At 35.2% G+C, this 12,313-nt stretch overlaps 3 protein-coding genes across 6 annotated transcripts in view; 2 read left to right on the top strand and 1 right to left on the bottom strand.

The window, feature by feature from the left end:
• ckap5 (cytoskeleton associated protein 5) overlaps positions 1 to 816 on the top strand; it is a 34,252-nt gene extending 33,436 nt beyond the window's left edge. For all 4 annotated transcript variants that reach the window (XM_016258511.1, XM_016258504.1, XM_016258498.1 and 1 more), the window contains one exon: positions 71 to 816. In XM_016258511.1, coding sequence (XP_016113997.1) covers positions 71 to 286 — 216 coding nt within the window. In that variant the 3' untranslated portion in view covers positions 287 to 816. The remainder of the gene's footprint in view (positions 1 to 70) is intronic.
• Positions 817 to 3,841: 3,025 nt separating this feature from the next.
• LOC107572973 (dynein regulatory complex subunit 7-like) lies at positions 3,842 to 9,078 on the bottom strand (the record flags this gene model as incomplete). Its single annotated transcript, XM_016259415.1, has 10 exons — positions 8,929 to 9,078; positions 8,660 to 8,793; positions 6,996 to 7,170; positions 6,784 to 6,909; positions 6,503 to 6,697; positions 4,781 to 4,939; positions 4,489 to 4,707; positions 4,286 to 4,399; positions 4,062 to 4,134; positions 3,842 to 3,966 (listed from the first exon to the last, which is right to left on the bottom strand). Coding segments are annotated over exons 2-10 (1,320 nt in total), but the record flags the coding sequence as incomplete, so codon positions are not given.
• Positions 9,079 to 10,317: 1,239 nt separating this feature from the next.
• Positions 10,318 to 12,313, top strand: part of lcat (lecithin-cholesterol acyltransferase) — a 4,777-nt gene continuing 2,781 nt past the window's right edge. The window contains exons 1-4 of the mRNA XM_016258476.1: positions 10,318 to 10,582; positions 10,848 to 11,004; positions 11,527 to 11,642; positions 11,722 to 11,817. Of these exons, the coding sequence (XP_016113962.1) occupies positions 10,438 to 10,582; positions 10,848 to 11,004; positions 11,527 to 11,642; positions 11,722 to 11,817 (514 nt within the window). The 5' untranslated portion in view covers positions 10,318 to 10,437. The remainder of the gene's footprint in view (positions 10,583 to 10,847; positions 11,005 to 11,526; positions 11,643 to 11,721; positions 11,818 to 12,313) is intronic.

Genomic DNA, 12,313 nt, shown 5'->3' with positions numbered 1-12,313 from the left:
GAGAGAGAGAGAGTTATAAAATATTTGAAATCTAATTTGAGTTATAAAATATTTGCATCTTCTGGTGCAGCCGGAGGAAGACCGTCCTCCATTCAGCTCCCTGAGACCATCGGTGGCCTCCTCCACAGACATGCTCCACAGCAAACTGTCCCAGCTGAAGGAGTCCCGTGAGCACTTCCAGCAGGAGCAGTCGCACTCCCACAGCCCCACCCGCTCCTCCTCCCCCGCCTCCAACCTCGACGACCTCAAAAAGAGGCTGGAGAGGATAAAGAGCAACCGCCAGTAGATCAGCGCCTCACCTTCATTCTACGCTAATGCACTAGTTAGTCAGCCGACTTCCCAAACTCTACCATCCCAACGTTTTTCAGGGTAAACGCGTGCATAGATTACAGTTATGCAAAGTAGTATGAAAAAAATAAATAACTCGGTCTATACATTGTATAATATTAAGTAAACATTCTGTATGCTAGTATTGTGCACAGTTGTTTTTGTACATACAGTGGCTAATCACACCAGGCTTTTATGTGTCATTTAGGGTTTTCCGTGTACAGTTTTCCTGTGCAGAATGCTGTAATGTGTAACTGATGCTTGTTTTTTTTTTTAATAGACATTTTAGAGAAATCTGAATTTTAATGTCGCTTTCACTTGGTCTCAACTTCTATCTGTTCAACACCGTTTGCCTTTTTTTTTTTTCTCTCTATTCCAAGCATCTCTGAAGCTCTCATAACTTTTGAAGAATTGATTCCTTTCTTTTAAGGAGCATGGCATGAAGTACTGGATCTTTTTATGTAAATAAAGTTTGCATTACTAAAGGCTGTTAATTCCATTTTTCTTTTAATATTATTCCCAACATTTTGCACTCTGTAGTGAGATGTTGGTTATTGATGCATTTTGTATTATCCAACTGGGATTAGTGTTGGAAGTGTTGCTATTAAGTTTGTGTATAATCTATAGTAAAAATGGCAAAGGTGTGTTTTTTTATATATATATATATATATATATATATATATATATATATCTATACATTGATACTCTTCTGAATTTTTACTTCAAGGGGCTGAGTGTGTCAGTCTGCCATGCACAATACTACCACATTATAGATGTACTTAAATCCATATAGTAATAGTACTGTGTATTGTACAGCTCTAAAAAAAAAAAAAACATTTTTGTAACTCTGCAAACATAAGTCATCTTGTTACAAAAAAAATCCAATGCTGTTATTTTTTTACTTTATATTCAAAGAAGGGTTATTGTTAACTAAAAATTATTACCGAGACATTTCTCATTTTAGTTTGTTGAAGTACTAAAACTAGAACACGATAGTAAAAACAAAAATACTAAAAGTTACTGAAACTTTAAAACGGAAACAAAACGTTAATAGTTTAATTCTAGTTTAAAAATTCTAATTCAAAATGTTAACACAACTAACTGTTTATCAACTAACACTGCATCAAAAAACCTGAAACTAAGTCCGTTTCGGGCTGAGTGTGTCAGTCTGTGCCATGCACAATACCACATTATAGATGTACTTAAATCCATATAGTAATAGTACTGTGTATTGTACAGCTCTAAAAAAAAAAAAAACACATTTTTGTAACTCTGCAAACATAAGTCACCTTGTTACAAAAAAAATCCAATGCTGTTATTTTTTTACTTTATATTCAAAGAAGGGTTATTGTTAACTAAAAATTATTACCGAGACATTTCTCATTTTAGTTTGTTGAAGTACTAAAACTAGAACACGATAGTAAAAACAAAAATACTAAAAGTTACTGAAACTTCAAAACGGAAACAAAACGTTAATAGTTTAATTCTAGTTTAAAAATTCTAATTCAAAATGTTAACGCAACTAACTGTTTATCAACTAACACTGCATCAAAAAACCTGAAACTAAGTCCGTTTCGACAAAAATATTAGCACAACTAATTTAACTCATTTTCTGGAGCAACAAATCCGAATGATTTCTGAAGGTTCATGTGACACTGAAGTCACAGGAATAAATTACATATTAACATTTTAAGTTACAAATATATTTCACAGTACATTTTATTTATTTCTTGCCATTTTTAGCCTTTGTTTGCATAGGACCGTTAATTGACAGAAAGAGAAAGGAAGGGTGAGATTGGGAAAGGTCCACGAGCCGGGACTCAAACTCGGGACGCCAAAGTGCAACAGCGTTATATGTTGGCACACTGCCACCAGGCTATCGGTGCCAACAACATTACTATTATGTTTTTTACTGTATTTTTTAATCAAATAAATGCAGCTATGGTGAGCATAATTCTTTCAAAACAAAAATTATTTAAATCTTACAGAGCCCAAACTTAAAAGTAGTGTATACTTGTGGCATAGTCACTTTTTCACGTAGTTTATCAGATATTGTCTGTTTCTTGACCTTTATCAGAACAAAAAGAAACTATCGCAAATGATGCAGCGAAAAACTTTATTGAGGTCATATGTGACGGTCTGGGATCGGTGGAGTCGTACACTAGGATGCACTTGTCTTGTTACAACAAGTGGCTGGCCAACCTTGGATGTCTTTTTAGTTTCTCCTCCAGTGCCAGATACTTCTGAGGCGCTCTTTCCTTGTGTCTACAATGACAATATACAGATTTACTCATGTTTCTAAAACAAAATGTACCAACACGCTTGTTTACAAGGCAAAGATCTGCCCATACACTTCCAAAGCTTGGCTTTGTACCATCTTGAAAAACTTGATATTACAAAAACGTCATGTTGTCATAAGCGTATTATTCAGCAAATGATTTAAGGTGCGTACCGAATGAGTCTCATTTTGAGAACGTGGATCCTGAACATGGCATCAGAGCAGTAGGCCAGGTAATCGTCCTCGTCCTCATTGGACATAGTGAGATAGTTCTTCTGGTACCACAGCTGCTTCTTCTGCAACTCCTCTGTCTCCTGAACAAACAAGTTCACCAGTTCACTAGAAGCTTTTTTTCTGGCCCTCTTATCCAGGTCAAGTAACAACAAAATTATTTAAATCTTACAGAGCCCAAACTTAAAAGTAGTGTATACTTGTGGCATAGTCACTTTTTCACGTAGTTTATCAGATATTGTCTGTTTCTTGACCTTTATCAGAACAAAAAGAAACTATCGCAAATGATGCAGCGAAAAACTTTATTGAGGTCATGTGACAGTCTGGGATCGGTGGAGTCGTACACTAGGATGCACTTGTCTTGTTACAACAAGTGGCTGGCCAACCTTGGATGTCTTTTTAGTTTCTCCTCCAGTGCCAGATACTTCTGAGGCGCTCTTTCCTTGTGTCTACAACGACAATATACAGATTTACTCATGTTTCTAAAACAAAATGTACCAACACGCTTGTTTACAAGGCAAAGATCTGCCCATACACTTCCAAAGCTTGGCTTTGTACCATCTTGAAAAACTTGATATTACAAAAACGTCATGTTGTCATAAGCGTATTATTCAGCAAATGCTTTAAGGTGCGTACCGAATGAGTCTCATTTTGAGAACGTGGATCCTGAACATGGCATCAGAGCAGTAGGCCAGGTAATCGTCCTCGTCCTCATATAAATAAACATTTAATAATTATTATTTTAAATATTTAATAATCATTAAGTATTATTATTCAATACAACCATATAATTAGATATATATATAATATTTACATTTGGGTGAACTATCCATTTAACATGCGTTTAAATATCACTTTTAATGCATTTGTTAATATAAATTAAAATTGTTATATATATATATATATACACACACATTTTTTTGGTTGATATAAATGTACATGATCAACATGATGACAAGGTATGTTGGAACTGAAAACAGAAGCATCTGCAAAGATCTTACAATCGAGGTCTTTATAAGTGGTGAGTTTGGTCACCAGACCATCTTTTAAAAGATAAGGGGCAAACTTCTCCAGCTTGGCTTTCCTGTACTCAATAACCTTCATACCCCCTGGATAACGCATTTCCATATCTATTAAGATTTTAAAAAAAAACATGTATGATTAATTAACCTCAAGAGCTAGTAGATAATGGATGAAAGGCTATATGTGAGAGTGAGGACTTGACCTGCTGGTGAAATGTCTATTTTAGTCACCCAAGATGGAGGCATCTCAAACACTTTTAGCTCATCCATTTCCTCCTTCAGAAACAAAATAGGTAGTTATATCTAAGGTAATAGATACAGAGCATAAATATAAATATCAATATCAATATCAGGTTCAGTGTGGAACTTCAACAGTTAAATCAATAATGGCATTAAAACTATATGGAATATTAGAAACATTCTGTACTTCCTCCTCGTCTTCTGGCTCTTCAAGTGTCTTTGGGTCTGAAATGATTGACAGAGATTGGCCACACAGCACATACTCCCACTTTGACAGATCGCCCAGGTCAAAGGTCATCTCCTGCAGACACACAAAGACCCGGTGACATTTCCAATGCTCATCATCTTCACTGAAAATATTCAAACACATCCACATGAAGATATACTGACATTACAACCAAAAGTGCAATCTTGCTTGTTGACCCAGTAGTTTTGATGGTTCCAGACGCTCTCTATGCCCAGGAAGTTCTCATTGGTGGTGGAGTAGCTCTTGCTTGTCAGAGGGTCAATGAAGAAGTTCTCAGGTATCTCCCGGTTCCCTGAGAGCAGCAGAACCCAGCAGTGAACTCTCAAGCCCCGAAGAGGGTCGGGTGGTGGATGTTCTCGCTCCTGTTTAAGAGGAACCGGTAAAAATGCAAGTAAAAAATCAAACGGAATTTCATTGAAACATTCTTTATCCGACCTTCTGAAGTCTCTCTGCGTCCAGTTGTTTCTTCAGTGCGGCTGCTTCAGCTTCTGCTTGCTGTTTCTCCTCTTGACGCCTTTCAAAGTTGCTCTGCAAGTCGCGTGGGGGTTTTACAGAGTATTTCTTTATTGGCTTCTTTGGTTCCTCTATTTTATCCTGAGCAGGTCATGGAAAAATGAATAATGAATCCAGTTCAGATAGATTTCAACCACTCAAGGAAATTTGGATTTTAACAGATGCTATACAATTCTTTATAAAAGTTAAGAGTCAGCCACGCCCTCCTAAAACGGCTCGTTCTAACATGTCTACGTCATGATGTGGGAAGATTGGCATAACGCCGCCCAAATGTTCACACAAAGAAATTAGCCTTAACTTTTATTCTCGCTGTAGTGTTGTTGTTGCCGCCGCCATGACGTGAAGGCGCTGTGTGTTTCGTTGTGAAAGCAAAACTACTTTGTTTGGCCTTCCAAAAGAGGATGATATCCGCTTCGAGCGGAGTCCAGCCCGGGGGTGCTGGTCGTGGTTGTTCCTTACTCAAGCCCGCCGTGTGTGACGCTGTGTTTCTTCATGTTTTTTAATCATCGCTCCGGCCGGACAGGGCATCACAGTATGGTAAGGGCGTAATATTTCCGTCACAGGTTTGAGGTATTCGGCCAATCACAACGCACTGGATAGCTGGCCAATCACAGCACACCTCGCATTTCAGACCGATGAGCTTTGTAAAAATCGACGTGTTTCAGAAAGGCGGGGCATAGAGGAGAAACAATAATGTACAGTATGTGGAAAATAATGTGTTTTTTGAACCTTAAACCGCATAAACACCTTTCATTACACCAAATACACCAAATAATGTTCTTTTTAGCAACATCATAGGACCCCTTTAACAACAAAAACAAAAATTTAAAAAGCTAAAGTTCAGCTACACATTTCATTGTCCCACCCACATTAAAATAATGTAATCAAAGTAATGTACAAATATATGACTCACATCATAATTTTACATTAATAATGTTTATTTATTATTACAAAATTAACTACAAAAATAAATACATTTATTATAATTTATAAATAAAATATTTTCTAATTAATTTATATAATGTATAATTATTATAATCTTGTAATTTAGGCATAAAAAGCATGTAAATACATTAATATGATACTATTTGCATGTCATAGGCCAGGACTGAAATACGACTCTCAATATTTATTTATTTATAAACCAACCACCAATTTAGAACAACTTCTAAATTAATACATGTATTTAATTTATATATTTGCATTTTAAGCACCATAAAGTATAGAAAAGTATTATTATTATAATACTATTTACATGTCATAGGTCAGGCTTAAAAAATACTAATATTTATTTATTTATTACTTACTAAACTAACCACATAAATTATAGTCATTTCTAAATTAATAAATAATTTATATTAATTATAGCTTTGCCAGTTAAGCGTCATAAAGCATGTAAAAATATTACTATGATACTATTTGTATGTTATAGGTCAGGCTTAAAATGCAACTGTCAATTATATTTAATTTCCTACTCTATCTATACACCATAGGCTTCATGACATGAAAACCCTCGAAGACCCTTGTTAATTTGTATAAATTTGCATACCATAAAAGAACGTTAAACGTATTTTACATGCAATGTGAAATATTTGATTATTTTACCTCTATAATTTAAATCAAATGTGCGTAAGTTGTGCTTACTTGTATTTGAGGCTGCAGTAGGGGACACTCTTGGCGTGACTGATCAAGAAGACACATCTCTTTTGTAGCGTAGCCACTGACGCAGTAAGCATTGTATCCTGCGCCCAACAACAGACTACACAGCACGATGGAGAAATCAAAACATGTTCCTCTCTGAGTCTGCAGAACCCAGGATGGCGATGACAGCTGCTTGGGCTAGAAAGAACAGAAATTAAATAAAAACATGTTTTTGAGTCCAAGATGCAAAAACAACCATCATAAGTCAAGTCTGATTCTCTCACAAGTTCAAACGGTGGATCCAGAAGCTCCAACGCGAGATAATCAGCCACGAAACTGGCACATCCCCCCCAGTCGTACAGCTCAGAATACGGCAGCAAGGTGCTTCGCAAAGTGGTGCTTACAAATTTCTGTTGATATACATTGGAATAAGAAAATGTAATGGAAAAATCGAGGTAATGTTGCCATGTCTGGAAAGCGTATTTGCTGTATGCACCTGTACACCACACTCATTCACAGGGCACAGCAGAAGCGCTTTGTGATCAGGGTACAAAAGCGCATACTGCTGACGGAAGTTTTCTGCCATCGCTAGCATGAGCTTCTCCTGGGAGTTGTTCTCCTTGTATGAGGATGAACATTTGGAAAAGGCCACTTGAGGGCTTGGCTTTGCTCTGCAGAAATAAAGAATAAAGACCAACAAACAGAAATAAGATTATTTGTTTCTTTGTGTCTTTTAATCTGTTGTATTGTTGTATGTGACCCATGTTTTAATGTTTAAAGAACATTTTAACTGTTCAAATTATTTGCATTACCTGTATATATTCAAATAAAACTTTAAATAGGAAATCATTTGCATTGCAACATTATTTGATGTAACGTGATTTTTGTAATATGTTTATGGAAAAATCTCATTATAACTATCATAATATGATAAAACTATAAACTACTTAAAATACATGATTTTCTTAAAAATTTGTCAGAAGAATATTTCAGTTTGTCTGAAAGTCTGTTTCCAAGACCTGTGTTTTAATGTTTAATGAACAATAATTGTAACCTTTACTTGCATTACTTGCTTTAAGAATGTATATCTTCAAATATATTCAAACATTACATTAAATATTAAATAATGAATGAGTTTAGGAGCATTAAGATTTGTATTGCTGTGTTATTTTCATACTATTTGTAATTTGTAACTTCATATGAAAAAGTCACATTTTCATTAACATGATGCAATAAAAATAGATCATATTACATCATGATTTTAAACATGCTGGTTTATAAAGAGAAATAATAATAGTAATTGTAAAGAAGTGCAGACAGGGTGACTCACATTGCTGATTGCTGCATAATAAAAACTAAGAAAATAAGAATGAGATTGGTTATTTATTTATTTGATGCAAAACACAATTTCTTATTTGTTCCCCCTTTTAATTTCTGAAATATGACATGGGCCAGTGCTATTTTGGTATCACTGAGATACTATTATAGATTTTATTAATATTTTGAATAAGTTTGATATTTTTTTAAATTTATTAAAAAGGTACAGTATGTTGTGTTGCTGTGTAATTTTGTTGTGGTTTTGTCATTTTTATTAGTATTTGTTTATGTAGTTTTTATTCATTGTATTTCAGTTTTAGTTTAATTATTACCTTATTGAAAATGAGAAATGTTGCCTTGGCAAATAGCTGAAATAAAACAAGTTTAAGATTGATCAAATTTGACTTTATTTCAGTTATTGTGTTTTATTTTAGTTAAGGGATTTTTTTTTTTTTTTAATGATTTTAGTTTTAGTAAACTATAATAACCCTGACCTGGATATGTTCTTGACAGGCTTCATGAGATTCATTCTAGAGTCACAATATAGCACACTATATAATGAGGCCATGGTGGGTTTTAAGTACCCCCATCTCCGTGCACTAATGTACCCTATAGTTTTGTTAAAGTAAAGAGTTTAAGGTGTTTGGTGACATTAGTCTGCTACCCTACAAGTGCATGACCTGATATATCACCCATGTTTGTGGCTAATGATTAAGACCATTGTAAACATCCAGCATGTGCACGTGAGAGGAACTCCGATGGAGAAACGCTGAACATTGCTTTAACATGAGCCTTCATGAACACATGAGTTTACCACATGTTGATGAACTTTAGTAACCTCACATGTGTGTGACTGTAGGGGTTATTCGTATGTTAGACGGGCTGCTCTCCAGATCCCGCGCTCTCTCTTCATCATCCTCTTCATCATCTGTTATAGTAAAGTCCTCTTCACAGTCCACCTCCGGTAACACTTCCATCTAAAACAAGCCATGCACATACGAAAAATATTTAAACGACATACAGCAACAAGAAGCTATCTGACAGATGGTTAAAGCGACATACGCGGTTTTTATTTTGCGTTAAGGAAGATATCAGTGCATATGAGAACTTACAGTTTAACAAAGTGAATCCCTCTCTTCTCCGTTCGCCCTAAAATGTAATTTCTAAATCGAAATTTATAATAACCATTGGCAGTAAGGGAACCCTGTTACTTGTTTACGTCCCGCAATTTGGTTTCCATGGCGAGGGTTCGCTGACGTATCAATAAGGGGGTGGAGTCGACAATGTTCTCGTCTTCTCTAAAATAACGTTTTTTGTTTGTTTGTTTTTTATTATTATTATTTTGAATTCAATTCAATTAAAATGTTATATTTATAAATATAAGTAAGAATTATAAAACATACAAAGATTATAAAATTATTGTAAATCATATCAAAACTTTAGCTTATTTATTTAACTTACTAAAGTTTATTCTTATACTACTAAAGATCCTGCAGCAAAATGTATTTACTTATTTGACCTTTTCACTTTCTGATTTTTTCTTTTTGTTGTATGTGTAGTCTGCTTTTAATGTACTGCCAGATTGTACCTAGCTAACAAAACACTTTCTAAGAACGTTTGCTAACTGTGAGTTATGAAAACTTTTTTTATTTTTTTGGGGATGTTCTCTAAACGTTCATAGTTTTTTTAATGGTTTAAATTGGTTTTTCTTGCTTGCATGCAAACGTTTATAGAACATTCCATTTCATAATTGTGCAAACATAAATGCTACTTTTGAATGTTCTCTGAACGTTCTGAAATAAGTAGTGTCATTAAAAACGTTCCATGAATGGTGAATAAACAATGATTTTGTGCTAACGTTTTTAGAACATTATTATTAAAGACCAGGGGCAAGTTCAAGCTCAAACCGGTGCGCAACGTTTTGCTACGGTTTCCGGTTTGAACGACATGTTTCCTGGAAACGGTGTGCAACGGGGTTTGAGATACATTTTCTCTTGTTTGGTGGGTGTGTCAAACATGTCAGCCCAATCAGCAGCAACCACATGGAATTAAAGAGACAGCTCACACAACGTAATTAACATCAAAATAAATTCACAAGAGCAAGTACATCCTTTGCACATGTTTATTTACATTAAAGGCAAAATAACTAAAATAATAAGAGCACAAGAATAGAGCTGAACGCAGCCCTGATAACTTGAACATTCTATTGACGTTACTCGACGTTAGACAAAGTTCTGAAATTTTTTTTTATTTTTTTTACATATAATTTTATAAAAGTTATATATCCTTTATATAAAAATTACATAAAAATTTGCACATTTTTTACACATTTTGACGTGAAATAACACGTGTTTATATTTTCAACACACTCATGATGACATGACTTTGATCGACCCAAGTTCGTTTCACGCATGTTTACACCTAAACGTATTGTCACTGAAATATATCCTTATAATGTAATCACCACACACAGTAGGAACTCTCAGTGTTTACGGTCCGGCGACCTCCCGTTCTGATACATTCACCGCCCCCTCGCGACGCATCGTTGGACGACCGCATTAATAGATACGAACTGAAGCCGCTGGAATCAGAGGCGGACAGCCAACACAGACACAAACACAATGGGACATTCGCGTTCCTTCAGATGCATTGCATTTCTTCTGATTGCACTGCACCAGACCTCTGGATTCTGGTTATTTAACGTTATCTTCCCTCCGACGGCCAAACCTCGCGTCGTAAATAATAGCACTCCTCCTCTTATCATAGGTAAGCAATCTTACGTTCATAGTTTGGATATTTAAGTTGAGAGTTTGTTTAATGTGTTTTCTTTATTGGTTAATTAATTTAGCAGAAAAACATACAATTATTACATAAGGCAGGCTAGACAAGATTACAGATTGCCCTGTCATGCACTTTTAGACCAGTTAAAATACATATTATGTGTACAGATTGTTACAAGGTCTTTGACAACAAAATATGTATCTGGTTAAGTTAGAATTAGAATTGTACATTTTTGACACCTTTTCAACAGTACCTGGAAATCTGGGTAATCGCCTTGAGGCCAAAATAGACAAGCCCACACTGGTACACTGGATGTGTTACAAGAAAACCGAGGACTGGTTCCCTCTCTGGATTGACCTAAACATGTTTATGCCCATTGGAATTGACTGCTGGATTGATAATATAAGGTAAACTCACTTTGTAACATGATAAATTAGGTGACTTTACTGTAAGTAAAACTTTAATGCAGCCTTGCTGAATAAAAGTATTCATTTCTTTTAAAACAAATAACTGTGTGTATGTGCTTATATGTCACTACTTTTATGCTTGCAATATAGTAGTACTCCATTTTTAAACTTTTGTTTGTCTTATGTGTGCAAATTCACAGAGCAACCCTTTCTGATTTATTGACTGCTGTTTCCTAATCATCCTCAGTTCTGTATTTCAGGTCACCTTGACCTTTTGTCTGTTGTTTTTGGAGGGTTCTCAGAGACTGATGTCATAAGACAGGCCAGTGTATCATAATCAATATTTAGTAGCTCTCTGCTGTCCTAACTAGGTTAAGTTAAACAACGTTGAATCAGGTTATCAGAAGCTCTGATATATTTAAACAAAAGCCTCCCTGCTTTTGTAACCTTGAAAGAATGCAATTTCTTGTTTTTCGTGGACTCAGATTTTATATGATTGTTACATTTGTTTCTTTTGTGTAGAATTGTGTACAACAGGACAACTCGGAAGACGTCTAATGCGCCCGGGGTGCAAGTCAGGGTCCCTGGATTTGGACAGACGCACCCTATAGAGTTTCTTGACTTAAACAAGCTGACAGGTGAGTCTACAGTAACATTTCAATGAACTTCTTTCCTTACAACATCTGTATTTTTATTCTGATGTACATTTGTTTGTAGGTTACTTTCATACCATGGTTCAACATTTGGTCAGCATTGGATATGTGCGAAATGAGACTGTCCGTGGTGCTCCGTATGACTGGAGAATCGCTCCAAGTAAGTGAAATCACAGTGACGGGCAACAACAAATATTTCGCCATAGCGCACAAACAAATAGTTGACTGTACTCACTACATCAGGATTACTCAACAGTCAACAGAGTTCAACTCCAACTCAAATCAAATATACATGAGCATGAGAATCAAGGTCTTCAGGATTACATGAAAATGACAGGCTGGAGTGTTTGATTAGGGTTGGAGCCAAACTGTGCAGGCCAGTGACCCTCCTGGACTGGAGTCGTATAGTCCTACTCTACATAATTATCTCTACATATGCTTTACATATTTATTGTGTTGTCATATACATTTATATAATATACAGAGGCAATTCAAAATCAAAATAAATATTTAAACCCACCCAACAGACAGTGCAGTCAAGCACAAACATTTGCAAATTGGAAAAAATAAATATGTATAATTAAAAAATAGATTATTTACATATAGACACTTACATATACATACATACATATATATATATATATATATATATATAT

Source organism: Sinocyclocheilus grahami, unplaced genomic scaffold (genome assembly GCF_001515645.1).
Source record: "Sinocyclocheilus grahami isolate Dianchi unplaced genomic scaffold, SAMN03320097.WGS_v1.1 scaffold30.1, whole genome shotgun sequence".
In the NCBI taxonomy this organism is placed as follows: domain Eukaryota; kingdom Metazoa; phylum Chordata; class Actinopteri; order Cypriniformes; family Cyprinidae; genus Sinocyclocheilus; species Sinocyclocheilus grahami.
The sequence above is the reverse complement of the archived record's forward strand: the minus strand, read 5'-3'. Positions and strand labels throughout refer to the sequence as shown.